At 34.8% G+C, this 15,125-nt stretch overlaps 1 protein-coding gene across 5 annotated transcripts in view; it reads left to right on the top strand.

Annotated features, from left to right (window-relative positions):
• The first annotated feature begins 2,659 nt into the window (after positions 1–2,659).
• The window catches only part of LOC113717125 (intermembrane lipid transfer protein VPS13), a 51,597-nt gene continuing 39,131 nt past the window's right edge, over positions 2,660–15,125 (top strand). For 3 of the 5 annotated variants that reach the window (XM_072070367.1, XM_072070368.1, XM_027241786.2), the window contains exons 1-8: positions 2,680–3,250; positions 3,339–3,557; positions 3,673–3,750; positions 3,918–4,030; positions 6,749–6,842; positions 10,603–10,646; positions 11,973–12,041; positions 13,948–14,009. In XM_072070367.1, the coding sequence (XP_071926468.1) occupies positions 3,461–3,557; positions 3,673–3,750; positions 3,918–4,030; positions 6,749–6,842; positions 10,603–10,646; positions 11,973–12,041; positions 13,948–14,009 (557 nt within the window). In that variant the 5' untranslated portion in view covers positions 2,680–3,250; positions 3,339–3,460. Of the gene's footprint in view, positions 3,251–3,338; positions 3,558–3,672; positions 3,751–3,917; positions 4,031–6,748; positions 6,843–10,602; positions 10,647–11,972; positions 12,042–13,947; positions 14,010–15,125 lie in introns of all 5 variants that reach the window. The other 2 variants (XM_072070372.1, XR_011822939.1) reach the window with 2 other exon arrangements.

Genomic DNA, 15,125 nt, shown 5'->3' with positions numbered 1-15,125 from the left:
AACAATCATTTTGACTATATAAGTAATTAAATGAACAAGAGTTCATTAGCAAATTTAAACCATTGTTCACAAAGATGGGCGTAATTGTTATTTCACAAAATCTAGAACTAATATTGTATTCCTAATTTCTATTCCAAGCTCTCCGGCCTTTGTTAGTCTCGTACCCAGGCCACTGAAACTTCACAAAGTTCCCATCAAACAGCTTGAGCCTATTCACAAATGGCTCGTTTATGTTAAACGAGTTCAGTATATCTGGCAATTGGGCGGGTTGGGTGGGTTGATATTGGGTTTTCAGTCAAATGGGTTATACCCAACCCGCCCAATTTTAGATGGGGTTAATTTTGGGTTGAATCATATTGGGTCATGGGTTTGAAATGACTCAATATATTAATTAATAGATTTTGATACATAAATTCTTTCAAATACATTTTTACATACAAAAAAAAAAAAAATTTCACACACATAAACATATTTTCGCACACTAAAATACTTTCACAGATACAACCACACACTCGCTTTTTAAATTCTTTAGAAATACATTATTTTTATATACTAAAATACACACTAATATACTTTCACAAATACACACGTATTAACCGTTTAAACTATTTTTAGTCCTATAAAAGATCCAATCACACCTAAATTAAACTGAAATTTTGTTGAGAGAGATACAATTCTCAACCAATTAGTTCATATATCACTATTCAATTCATTTGAAAAGCTCCAATGAAAACACAATTTGTGAAGTAGTCCAAAAACGATATGAAGCATGCCAACGGACTTTACAAGATCTAGCACAATATGCTCAGCCGCTGATCTGGATAGGTTTCTATATTGCAATTGCATTTCTGATATGGATTTTGGTGGTGGTGGTCGATATTTTTCATGGTTTTCTAAAACAATATTTGTTAGTGGTATGGTTTTCTAAAATCTTAAGCTAGTTATATCATTGATAAGAGACTTTGAGAAACAATGGCTTACTGGGGCAATATATCAAACACCAAACATGGTTGAATACAAATTGAAGGAGAGATGTGAATTTGCTCAAGAGTAGAGGTGGCAAAGGAGGAGGTGGTGGTGATTTATTCGGGCAGAAAAACAAAAGTTATCGTTGAAGTCATCGGAAACAAGAGTCGTATTTCTTGAATTTAATTAATTAATTAATTTTTTAAATTTAAGTTGGGTAATGGGTACCCAACACAAATACCCAAACCGTCCAAAATATATTTGAATTTTTATTACCCAACCCAAAATTAACCCAATACCCAAATTACCTAACCCAACCTAACCTCTCAAATTAGTGGGTGGGTTGGATGGGTTGTTGAGTTTTGGGCATAATTGCCAGATCTAAAGTTGAGTTTAAATTTGAACTCGAACTAAGGTTTTGTTTAATGAATCGAACACGAGTTTTATTCGAGTAACTTAATGAATAGATTTTATGTATGACATACTTGGTTTGACTCTACTTATTTAAGATCTACAAATTGACCATCCTAATAAGAAGAGCGAAAAATAGTATGTGATGAGGCAGAAGAAAAAAATATGGAATAAGATATGAGCATTTTTTTTTCAAAAATAAATTAATTTAATCCCTTATTTCTCCTTATGCTCTATTTTTTGGCCTTCTTCCCAAAGTTTCTCTTTTTTTTGGGTTATTATTTGATTTCATGTTCAATGTTTTCTTTTTTTATTTTTATTTTTTTCATTACTCTACTAATAGGAAACTGAAATTTGCAACAATTATCTATAATTTTCTCTTTCTAATATGGAATTCAGACTTCTAGAATTTGACAATATCAATGTATATGCAAGGATTGAGAGGTAAAAAGAGTTGCTATGGCAGTTTTTCATTGTTAAGTGGTTGATTTGAAGGGTTTTAAGTACGCAATGTCTAAGGCGTGAAAGTGCAATAAAATTAACAATTGCAAATCAATCAAGGAGCACGGTGTTTACGAAGGCTCTCTTTAAGAAAAATAAGTGAATTGTTAAACGCTAAATTTGAGTGTATATCACATTAAGTGATAAGTGAATAGTTTATCACTTATTTTTGAGAGTATATTTTGTTTAGAAAATTTAGTGCCACTAAATTAATTTAGGTGTTCAATTTTTTTATTGTCAAACACATCTGGATTTGTAAAGATTTTAATCCATTAAATTTAAGTATTGAGTTGGATTATCAAATATGATCTAATAGCCTTTTAAGAAAATAATATACAAAGGAAATGACTCTTAAGATGCTCTTTATTCCAAATTTGTAAGGTCAATGATAATGATGCTAAGTTTATTTGTTCAAGAGCAATTGTTGGGTAGGTTGAAATGGTGTGTTTTTAGATGGTTTATATTTATATAAAACTTTATTGTAAATTGTTTTTATGCATTTGAAGGTTTGGAAAAATTGAAAAATTCTCTAATTTTCTTTTTTATCTCCTTTCTTTCCTCTCTTATTTTTCTTCCCCCATACTACCGCTACTCTTCCTTCACCCTCCCTTTCTACTGCTATTGCTATCGATCGCTGCCATTGCCATCTTACCCTTCATTCTCTCTCTTCTCCATTTGCGATCAGAGATGGAGAAAAAGGAGAGGGGGTTGCGAGGGGAATAGAAAGGGAAAGAGAGAGGAGAAGTGGGGGGAAGAGAAAGGAGAGAAAGAAGAGGAAGAGGGAGGAGGAGAGATGATAAAAGAGGGGGAGAGGGAAGGGAGTGGCAATAGCAGAGAAGGTTGGAAGGACAGACGGTGCTAATAGGTGGTGGATATTGGTGGAAAATAATAAAATTTTAAAATACCTTAATTCATACTTTTACTAAACTTTTCACATACTGCTATATCCATTATAGACCCTGGTCGCACTAAATTTCTGAACTAAAAAGTGCAGGAGAAAAAAGGTAATGAAACCTAGAATACTTTATGTTACTGTACACTTTAAGGATAAAAGCTAGAAGCTAGAGTATTAATTAATACATTTTAAGGGTAAAAGCTAGGGGTTTAATGATTAGCTTTAAAACATTGGGTGGGTGCAAACTGGGATAAATGTAAAGTTACAGGGATCGACTTGGTAAAAATTGAGAGTTAAAAAACTTCTTCGCTCTGGTTAGTAGAAATTGAATTCCCCCACTGCTGTTGGCTGACGGAACTCCCTGTGTTCTTCTCTTCCGTCTTCATCTTCGTCTTCGTCTTCGCCTTCGCCTTCGTTCCATACTTCCACGAATGGTTACTAGTACTACAATTATCGTGCTTTAGTATCGAATAAAAAGTAAGTAAATACCTGTAAATCAATGTTAAAATGCTTTGTTTTTCTCATCTTCTTAGTGTTTTTTTTCTAATTATTTCATTTTTCTCAGCTTTCAGCTAGGGCAGGGATGCATCAAAATTTTGTAGTGGAAATCAGAATTAGGTCTAATTGATTAAATTCAATTGGTATTGGTGGTGGTGGTGCGGAGGAGGAGCATAGGAAGAAAGGAAGATGTTCGAAGGGCTAGTGCGGCAACTGATATTGGGGTACTTGGGTCGATACATCAGAGACATCCAAAAGGAGCAGCTTAAGATTACACTGTGGAATGGTCGGTTGAGTATTTTTATGACTATTTCCTAATTTAACCCTTTTTTTTTTGTTAATTTTGTTTTTAGCTTGATGATTGAATACTGGTATGTGGTTTTACTTGTTTGTTTGTGCAGAAGAAGTTCTTTTGGAAAATGTAGAGCTGATTCTTGAAGCTTTCGATTACCTTCAGTTGCCATTCGCTCTCAAGCATGGTAAATCCGCTCGTTTATGTTCCATCGATTACTGTTATGATGTTTTACATCAGATATCAACACTCGTAATTGGTTGGATTTGAGAAGTATACAAAGTTTGTTCTTTTTTTGAATTTTTATGATCAGCTTTTTTTTAAATAAACATCTTTATGTATCTTGTATATTAGGACGTGTTGGTAAATTGAGCATAAAGATTCCATGGAAAAAGCTCGGTTGGGACCCCATCATAATTGTTTTGGAAGATGTTTTTATTTCTGCCTGTCAACGAGAGGACAAGGAGGTAACATTTTATCCAACTTGTGGTTTAATCTATTTTAATTTAGTTATTAGGTTGCTAACTTCATTTCCTTGGGTCTTCAACAAGATATGATCTGTTTGATGATCACAGAAACAAGTTAATTGCTCAGTGAAGTGTATCAGAGAGCTTCTCTTAAGATTTAGCCTCTTTACTTTGTTTCATCTGAATGGAGCATGTTTATATTCTTGCTACTGCTTGTACACGGGGAACATATTTTAGACTTGCTTGAGTAAATTTAAGCCAGCTGCGTTGGATTACTGACTTTGTATATGGAGTAGATGCTTAATTTAGTAGGTTAATTTTTGACTAAAATAAGACTATTTTCACTGTAGATCAACTGTGGTTCTTTGATTTGGCAGTTTGATATTCCTTAACATAATTTTTGCATGATATGTTTTTGCTAGTATGATTTGCCCTAGCACAACATAAGCAATGGATTTAAACTAGGCATACAACAAAAATGGATTGGAAGGCATTCTGATAATGAACCCACCATGTGAGGGCTCGATAAACATCATACTGCTGTATGCTATTCACCTTGAGAGTCCAAAAAAATGGACATTTTGTGTCAGAAAGTGGGAATTGAAAATTGGAGGTTGAGATCCCTCATCAAGTTAAGCATTGTAGACCTAACAAGAATTGCCTTTGAATTATCAAAATTCTTCTTGAAGATGTTTTGACATGTCCAGAAAGACCAATGGATCACTGCAGGGTATGTACAAAGCCTTAAATACATACAAGTCTACAGTGACACACCTCAGAAGCACCTGAAAAACACTCCAAATATAATAAATACAAAAAAAATCCTTAATAAAAAGAGAAAGGAGGGGGGAGGAGCTGGAGTGGTTTTGGGGGGATGGGGGAAGGAAAGGGGAGGGGGGAGAGGAGGGAATGGGAAGGAGGAGGTAAGTGATCTGGGGGAGTGGTGAGGAGTGGGGCTGGATAGGGAAGGAAGAAGGGGGGAAAAGAGGAGGGCAAGGGGAAGGAGGAGATGGGGGGAAGAGGAGGGAGGAGAGAAAGGGGGGAAGGAGGAGGGTGGCTGGCAAGGGATGAGGGAGGGAGGAGCAGGTGAGGAGGGAGAGGGTGGAGTGGGGAGGTGGTAGGAGGTTCAGGTAGAGAGGGAGAAGACCAAAATTTAAAATTTCGATAGTACCCCAAAAAGTTTTAATTTTATAAACACTCCAAAGTACCCCAAAAAGTTTTAATTTTATAAACACTCCAAAGTACCCCACAAAGTTTTAATTTTATAGTAAATTTTTGAAATACAGGGCTACAATTTTTTGAAAAACACCTAATCCATAAGGGCCCTTAGTTCTCTCAAGAATTGCTTCCAAGAAGCTGTATATATTGGGGATTGCCTATTCCAAAATCAATTAAAAGTTCTAGTGAAGAATGTCTTTTCCAAAATATGCTTGTCCCATTCTGCTAGTGGAATATACTTATGTTACCCCTTTGATAGGTCACAACACCAAAATGACTGCCCTTGCCCCTTCTTCATTTTGTTCCCGTCTTTATTTTGTTTCAATAGAGTCTAAGATAAAGGGCGTATCTCATTCTCATCTCTTTGACATATTCATCCCTACTTGGAAAAATTATTTGTTAACCATGACTGCATGATTTTATTGGCATGAAGCACTTTATCTAGAGAAAGAGAGGAGATTGGCATTCAACAGACATGAAAGTTTCGTAGGGTTGTCACCTTACAATAAGCTACACAAATCCTAGTTTCAGTTCCAAAAGTGGGGAAGTTGATTTGATAGTAAAAATGATGCGTCTATCTCCTTCTCTATAAAGATTCCTGCAATTTTAGATCTTAAATAAGTGAAACCCCTTGAATAAGGAAAAGAATTGAGATTGGATGCCAATTGTACATACTCCTCAAGTAAGGTCTACAATGAGGAAAAACCAGTTATCATGTCAGATGAGACTGTAACAGGTCCAAATTGGTGACCTTAGCAAGCCAACATTGGTTGGCAATGAAAGAATTTTGACCCTTTTGGGAGCAGCACCTTAGTTGTGCAATCTTAGTACTTCAAGCTTTTTTAGCATGTACCTACTTTTATGACTTAAACTCTTTTAGTCAAATACTTAAGTGTGAAGCTCTTTGCATGAGTAACCCAATTTGATGCAACCTAAAAAATTTTTCATAGAGATATCAACCAGTGGTGATTACAATAAATGCCTTTACTATATAGGGGATGTTGCTTATAGTAAAAAGAGGAACTTAAGCAAAAATATATGTTCTCTTCTGCAGGTTTGTTGTGAATCTAGTCTTTTTGAGGTTGACTCCATGTTTTACCAAGTCTAATTCCTGCCAAACCCTTGGTGCATTCCTAGGTTTTTCTGCTTCCTGTGTTTTGTAGATATCTATAACTTTATTGGAATCTATCTCCAGTTCTTGCTGTTGCTCACGTGAGATCTTATATATTATAAAGGAAGAGCAGCTGCTTCAACCAGTATTATTATAGCATGATGATAAGAATGAACAATTGCCCTGTATATTTGAGTATTATAGTCAAATTATGAGGTCAACTTTTTCAGATATATGTACTGTACATAGCCATGAATTAGTACCTTTGCCTTGAAATCTAATAATTACCTAGACATTTTGACTCTATACATAATACAGCTTTTTTTTTTTGGTTCCATTGTTTTTTTTAAAGTACAGTTTTAGTCATGTTTCATTTCTTTTTTTGGCAGTGGTCTGTAGATGAAATTGAGAAAAGAGAATTTGCGGGCAAAAAGGCTAAACTTGCTGCTGCAGAGCTTGGCAAACTGTCAAGACGTGTGTGTGGTAAGTAGAATCATGGGCTTACTGTTATTCAGCTTTATGAGATAATCCCAAAAGAGGCGCCGAGCTTCCATGTCTAAATGCTTGTAAAGACAATTTAGAGTGAAACTAAAAGAGGAATGCAGAAAGAAATAAAAGAACTCTTTGGTGATCAGCGGTAAGCTTATACATGAAGAGTACATGATTATGGTAGTTTTTCGGGTTCATATGTTAAGAATAATGTCATGATTTGTACATCCACTTCATTGGGGTTGTATTGGGATTCTACGGGCTATGATTTCCTCTTGCTACTTATGTTTGCAGTTTATGCATAGTTCAGTGCCTTGCTATGGCGTATGCTATGGCTCCAGCAGAAGTTCAGCACCAGTGCATCCACTTTTAATTAGCAGTCACCATGTTCGCAATAGCACATAGCACCTAAAATATGGCCCTTTTGTTAATTTTTGGTGACTTTTTAAATCTGGTCAGTTCAATTTTAAACTAACAGCTAGCACTGGGTTGTGCTATATTTGTTGCTCACTTGTGTACCAAATCATGTTGCCCTAATTTGTGACCATTATAAAAGAAAAAGTAAGGGCTGAGTTGCGCACAAGTTTTAATGTCTGTCAAATCCCTGATTTTCTTTCTCTGCTTCTGTTCTTCTTCTTCTTCTTCACTTGTCTCTCCTCCTCCTTTTGGGACTAAGACTCTGGACTACTATAGGATTCTTCATGGTTGATGCTTTTAATTGCCTATTTAAATGATCACATATCTAATTTGACCATATTTGTGTTTGTCTTGTTCAATTTGTCTTCTCTGTCCTTTGCTTTTCCTCTTAAAAGCATTAATAGATGAATTAACATGTCCTTATCTGTTGATTTATTACATATTTGCTGTGACTCGAGGAATGTGTGCTTAGATGGTTTGCTACTATGGCTGTAGCCTATGGTGAACGTTTGTGCTAATAAGTCTTTTTATCTCTGGTTACATGTTTGTCATTGTTAACTGTTGGACTGGGTTCATCCTACATGATAGAGCTTTCTTTGACGAGTAGAGATTCAAGTTTTTTTCCTATGAAGGAGAATGGTGGAGCTTGGAATTTTGAAAGGTTTGCATAGTTCAAATGTATCTGGAAAGCGGCGAACTATGGAGACATTCTTTGTGTAAGGAGAGATTGAACAGGGTTTCAAACTTCATTTTTTGTTTGAATGGTTGATAAAGGTTGGCTTGTAGGTATAAGAGTTTCATCTTTCACAATTGATATTCCTTGGCTCCAAAAATTATTGTTCCCTTTTATAAAGATGAATTTTAAGATAATGTCACTATATATGGGGGTTGTTAAGCATCTTGTAATATTCTACCTTTAGCCAGATTAATAATACTGCAAAAAGGTTGTCTCATAAATTTAGAAGAGAGGATTATGAGATATTGCTTATAGTCATTGGCTTTTATAAGTGATCAATGAATATGGGTATGCAAAGGGCCTGATCTCGTTTACTTAACTTTTAACAACTTGCTTAAATGAAGGGTGATTCTTGAGAACGCTGTTTAAAAGATTGAGAAGTTGTCATTGTTTTGAAGAACATTTGAAAGACCAAAAGCTTTTCTGCAGCATGTTTATAGCTGCTTCTTATAATAGGGTTTCAGCTTGAAATAAAGCTAATATTTTCAGTCAAGGCAAAACGAGAAAAGCTCAATACAGAAGCTATCTGCAGACAATTATTATAAGCAACCAAGAATACCCAGAAAATAAATCTGCACTTAATATGGGAATGAGCATATTCTTTTTACTGAAGAACAGTAAAGAAAAAAAAAAGAAACTGGATCCTTTGTTAAGTTGAAAATTATCAATATAGAACAAGTTGCAAGTAGATCCTTGCTAAACTTTTTTATTTGTTGGTTTTTATTTGCATTATTTTTTAGGATTTGAATTGGATCGGAATGATTGATTTAAATGGTCATATTTAATTATGATGATTGGCTCTATCATGTTTGAAAATAATCTATCATTTACTGATTTAGTTAGGGGTGAAAATTTGATTGTCATGTTGCTAACGAGTTGAGAGTCCATAGTGGAATAGCATGCTGGTTAACCTTGTAATCTGAAAACATATCTAACAAATGTGTCTTGGAGAACAATAACTTTTTCTTTTTTGGCTTTGAGTTTTGATATGTTGTTCAATAGGAATAAATGAATCCAGAATTTGGAAGGCACCATGAGTGGTTTTGTTTGGTTAGATAATATATTGGCTACTTCATTGGAAAAGTTTTACTTGCTAACACAGTCTAGCAAAGATACACTTTTTATTAGTATGCATATCTCCCAACAATCTTTAATCAAATTGCATTAAGTGTAAGAGGAGCATTATTTTCCTCTCTGCCTGCGATTATGGTATTATGTCAGCTTATACATAGATTTTAGAGAAATTTGTTCAAAATGTCCCTCACATCTCGCTAAACGAATTTTTTCATCCTTTACTTTTAAAATAGTAATTTTACGTCCCTTACAAAATCAAGTTGGTAAAATTTGGTCCCAACTTAGGTTTTTGACTGCTGTTTACGTTAAATCTATCATATGACCCGCATATGATCATTTTTTAGGGGCAAAAAGATTAATCCCATTTGTAGTTAAACAAATGATCTGATCCATATTTATTTTTGCCCTAAAAAGTAGGATCTGGCGCTAACTATGTTTATTTTTCCTTAAAAAGGTGGGATTGGACCCAATCCATATTCATTTTTGCCACTAAAAAAGTGGGATCTGACATTTTTGTACATAAAAAATGACTGCATGTGGGTCACGTGGTGCTTTCACGGTGAAAAGTAGTTGAAACCTATGTTGGAACCAAATTTTATTGACTTGATTTTGCAAGGGACATAAAGTTACCATTTTAAAAATGAAGGATGGAAAAATTCATTCGGTGAAATGTTAGGGACGTTTTAAATGATTTTTCCTAGATTTTAAAAAACTGTGTCATTTACATGTGTGCCATCTTTTGTTTGTCAATTTGATTCTAATGTAGCAGAGTAGCAATATCCTATCGAATCATAGCATGACTTGGTGAAAATCATCTTCGGTTGGGTGGAGCACAAACCTTGAATATGGTTTGGGGAAATACTTTTCTTTGTAAAGTGTGGCTAGTTTTTTATTGGTTAGACTAATGGTGCTAAAATAGCTCTTCAGTGAGGTCACTTCGTAATTGATTGAACTGCCAATGGGACTATAAAACAGGTTTATGTTTTACCAATCCAAGCATTTTCTAGAATTTCTTTATTATTTATTGCTTTGGTGGATGATTTGGTCTTAAGTGGAAGGAAGTCTCATAAATCTTATATCTTATACAGCCAACATGCCTTTAGTGGGACTGTTTTGTTGATTTCCTCCTAGAAGGCAAAGATATTGATCCTTTCTGCAACGAGGGATGACATGACTATTAAAATTGGATTGTTGTGTTAGTAATCTAGGAATTTGAATTCTTATATGCATGTATATGTTAGTTTTTAATAGTTATTGCTGTCAAGTGACTGGGGAAGTACTGAAATTACAAAGAATGAACTAGGAAACATTTAAAGCTCTAGAAAAGAAATTTGCGTTGCAATGAAGACTTATTCATCATTCCACTTATTGGCTAATCTCTTGATAATACATTTGTGGGGAAGTATATTGATAAAAATTAAGAATTTCAGTTTACAAAAATGAAAAACTTTTCTTTTTGTGGGACTAGTAAATATATTGTCTCCAGTTTCTTCTTTGGGTGTTTATAACATTTTCACTTTGCTGCAGATGATCATGCTGGAAAATCATTTAGTTCATACATTACTGCAAAGGTAACTATGATTTGTTCCTTTGCTTTTTGTAGAAAGTGTAGATACTGGTATAGGATGCAGCTATGACAGAGTGTTGAGTGTCAATGGCACTTCAGTTTTGTATGCACTGTTCTTTGTTTAATGGTAGGAGTAGGAAATGATGAGGATGACATTTTTCTTGGAAAAATATTTATTTCTACGAGTAACTACTACTACTGATGTGGCTCTCAGATATAAGTAGCTGTTACCCCCTTTTGTGTACAAGCTAGGAAGTTGAACTAATTTGTGAAGCCAAAACATGATTAAAGATAATTACAAAGATGAATTATACGTGTGATTCAGGAACATACATCGGTAATATATTGTATGCGTAAAAACTAAATAAAAGTATTTGGCCTGTATGTCCTAATTTTACTCTTGAGTACTCCTTTTTTGTGAAGTTCCAAGATATTACTCATCAAAGAAAATTTGCTCTGTTTCTGCTTGTTACTATCTTTGAGTTTGCTTTTGTTATTAATGCTTCAATTATTGGATGTGAATTAAACTATCTAATCCTAACATGTCTGTTATAAAGTTTTGTGAACACTTAACTGGACTTGCTTAATCTGACAATTTAGGTCCATTTAATTCTTTAGTTAGTCAGATGTAAAGTAGAAATTCTAATGGTCAATGGAGGCAATGGGATGAATATGATTTAATTAGTTCGATAAGGATAAATATCTTTTATTCATTTAAAATTTTGGTTGCAAGAGCTAAATCTCAAGAGACTTTGGGCCTTAGCAGTTGGTGTAGATTGTATTTAACTGGAAAATCTTTCTGTTGGTTAGTTTTGAGTTGGTTTTCCTGTGGTATGAAATCAAAAGTGGTTCAATGTAAAAACTGGAGCAGCTTTTATTGTTTGGAAGGTGAAAATGAATACTTTGCCAACGGCTCAGTTGACACTTTGGGGCCATATTTTACCTTAAATTAATTTAATTCAAATGCATTACATGAAGAAAATAGCCAAGGGAGTCCATTTGATTGATAAATATGGCCTCTGTTTGGATGGTCTATGTTAGAAAACAAAATTTGTTTAAAACACTATCTACAGTATTACTCTAAAGCACCCACAAGTGTTAGGAAAACACCAAAAGGAAAGTACGTTAAACAGAGTACTGGTGGCGGAGGTGGGTACTGGTGGTGGGGAGGGAGAAGGTGTATTTTTGCAAAATAGAGGATGATTTGAGTGTTTTGGACAAGCACCAGCAGTTTTACTAAAACAACTACAATAAGGTGCCCTTAACTGTGTTTCATTTCTGTTGAAGGGTTAACTCATATCTCTCTCTCTCTCTCTCTCTGTTGACACAGATTCTTGATGGCATACAAGTGTCTATAAGAAATGTCCACGTCCTATACCGGGACATGCTGACTGCTTCGGTACTATTTCTGCTATATTTCTTAGACGTTACATTGTATTTTATCAATTGAACATCCTAGCATCTGTATATTTTTATTAGGGAATATGTATGTCAATGATACAGCATAACAAAATAACTTGAAGCACTATTGATATATCTGTTCGGTAATGAGCCCAATAAGAAAGCTGTTTGTTGAGCGTAAATATTTCAATTGACAGTTATTACAGAGTTATGTGGTTCATAATTGTTGTAAAGATGGTAATTTCTTCCATGTCTCGTTTTTGCCTTTATTTTGATAGAGATGTTAAGTCATTTCTTTTTGGTTCTTATAAAGCTGACTATAACCTTTAGGAATTCTAAATAAAGCAGGGCTTGCGTGGTAGCTAATAATTCTAACTCTTTTGATGTTGATTAATTATTTTATGTGCAAAGCAGCTAGGCTTCTGCTACAAGATTCTCCTAGGGTTAGACATTTGCTGCTTGTTGTATACTTTTGGCGAAAAGGTTTGAATGTTTTGAATCTGCATAACTTAATTGTTCTTGGCTTTTATTTGTGCTAAGCATTGGTCCACGCATTACTATATTAACCCAAAAAGTGTCGGTTTATGTGAGATGTTGGTTTTGGTGAAGAACAAGCTTTGATCAACGGCTTTTGAAGACTCAATGCCAAAAATTTTACGAGGAAGGAAAGCTGCTCAAGCATTTTTCTTTAGAGAATAAAGAAAAAATAAAGAAGAGCTAGCACAAGACTGGCATTTCTGCCATGTCTTATGCTCTTCCTTTTTTAATTTCATTTTTTGGGGAAACCGATGCCAGCCCGAAATTTTATTAATAAAAATAAAGGGGGGGGCAATAAGACCTGACCTCCGTACATTTTTAGTGTTTTGAAAAATAAAGGAGTACTGCTCCCTTACATGGAAAGGTCTAAGCATACTAGTTTGACATGACCTTGATTCTTCTTTGGAAATACTGACAGTAAATGTACAAAGCATTCTGATGGAGCACCCCATGATGCAATGGAATCAGCCATGGAGTTAGCCTAGCTGAAAATCTGCCTTAAAGACCCCCAAACTTCCTTGAGGAGATGCCGTATTTTACTCAGAACGTAGCACAAAGGCCGTTTGGATGAAGCATTGGTATTAATGAGAAGCACTAATGACTGGGAATCTGCTTCAATGTCCACATTTTGTAAACCCTTAGAGAAAGAAACATGTAGTCTGTAACAGCTCCCCAAATTCTCTGTAGAATGCAAAAACCAATTTGCCATGATGATCCCTCAAGATTCCACCTCCTATAACTTTACCATCAATGACACTGGCATCTGTATTCTGTTTCAATTAAGAGTAACACCAGAATGGAAAGGAGTAGACCTTCTGTTGCCCCCCTTCCTCTGCGATTTTTAAATATACCCGCTCTTCACTAGTCATGGTCAAAGTGCACGCAGTTCAAGAAATTCAAAAGTTGACTAAGACTCATTACTTGGCATCATGTTATTAACAATTTCCCTTCAATTTACTTTTGCTTTTGTTAATCAAGATCATTACTCTGGAAATTTTAGGGGGTTAAGATGGGGAAATAGTGGTTTCTTGATTTAATTTTTCAACCCATGTTAAAATATTTTGGCATGGACAAAACCAGTAAGCATGAACAATGAAATTGGATGGATGGGGTATTTTTTAGACTTTATGAAATGAAGATGATTAATCAACAGTCTCTTCAAGGGCTATTTTTGGTTTGGTAATGTCTGAAGTAATCTTCTTGTCAACAGCGATATTGTGTATTATTGTCATCATACTATGTCATTGTCTTTTTCAGTCTCCTATGTGGAAGCAATTTACTGAAGAAATTACCATGTTACCGTTGATAGAACATCATTAGAGAGATTCAAGATACTTATTTCATTTTATTTTCCTTTTAATTTCCAGGCGGTGACTGTATTTGGTTTGAAGTTTTCTGGTCTGACTATTAGCCGACAAAATCTTGTTGGGTATTCTTCTACTCCCTGTAATGTGTGTTACTGTTTGAAAACCCTTACTCTCATCCATTAAAACCCTGAAAAATAGTGTAGCTGATTGAACCCACTCTGTGGCAAAGGGTAGTTCTGATATATTTATTCAACCTGAGAGGGGGGTTAGGTGTATTTTGTTGAGGTTGTACTTTGGTAGTCAGATACAAGTGCTCTCTCTCTCTCTCTCTCTCTCTCTGTACTTCACATTTTTCCACCAAGGATGTGACATCGGTATGCTGGCTCAAGCTGAATAAATGACATTATCAGACAACTTTCTCTGTTCTGCAGTTGGTCTCTTCTAAAAGTTTCCTAATTTTCTCTCACTATGAGATGCATATTTCTCATTGTCCATCCTAATAGGTTGACAGCTTGAGCTTTGATCTTTGAATTGTTTTCGTGTATGTTTTCGCTTACTGCAGCTCCTTTTGTTGTAGGGCGAGTAGAAAATCTCCTATAACTAGCAGCACACATCAGTGACTTAGGGCCTTCTTCATCGCAAACAGGGTTTCAACGTAAAATAAGAGAAAAAGAAGGAATTCAGAGAAGCAGGAAACTACAATAACTAAATTTCTCATTAACTTGGGGATAAGTTGATTAGCTCCCCATAGAACAAATAGGTCCAAATCAATTCCTTTTATAGTGTTGAGGATTTAAATTTGTCCTTAAAACTTGTTACTAAGTAACTGCTAGACAACTAGAACTTTGATATAGTGAAATTAGTCAATAATTTGAGTTATTATCCATCGCGCGTTCAATGGAAAGTTCTGTATGATTATTACTAAAATTTTGTTGAATAAAACTGACTATAAAGCAAGATTTAAGTGTGGCATGGGCGTGAATTATTGAGAATGGCTCCACTTTATGGTTTCTTAAATTTTTTTCTCTTTTTGTGCATCTTAGTACTTAAGATTTGAGATTTTGTTGTTTTGAGTATGTAAACAGCGGTATAGACCTATTGCATGGTCAACTAATAGTACTAAGCCAAAGATCAAATGTTGTTTTATTGTTGTGAAACTTCTTTTCAAGTGTATACTTGTTCAAAATTCTTTGGAAAAAAGGAATTGATATTCTTATCATTTACCTATTTGTTTTCTA

The sequence above is a fragment of the Coffea arabica genome, chromosome 11c (assembly GCF_036785885.1).
Source record: "Coffea arabica cultivar ET-39 chromosome 11c, Coffea Arabica ET-39 HiFi, whole genome shotgun sequence".
NCBI lineage: Eukaryota > Viridiplantae > Streptophyta > Magnoliopsida > Gentianales > Rubiaceae > Coffea > Coffea arabica.
This window is presented reverse-complemented; position numbering and strand designations above follow the sequence as displayed.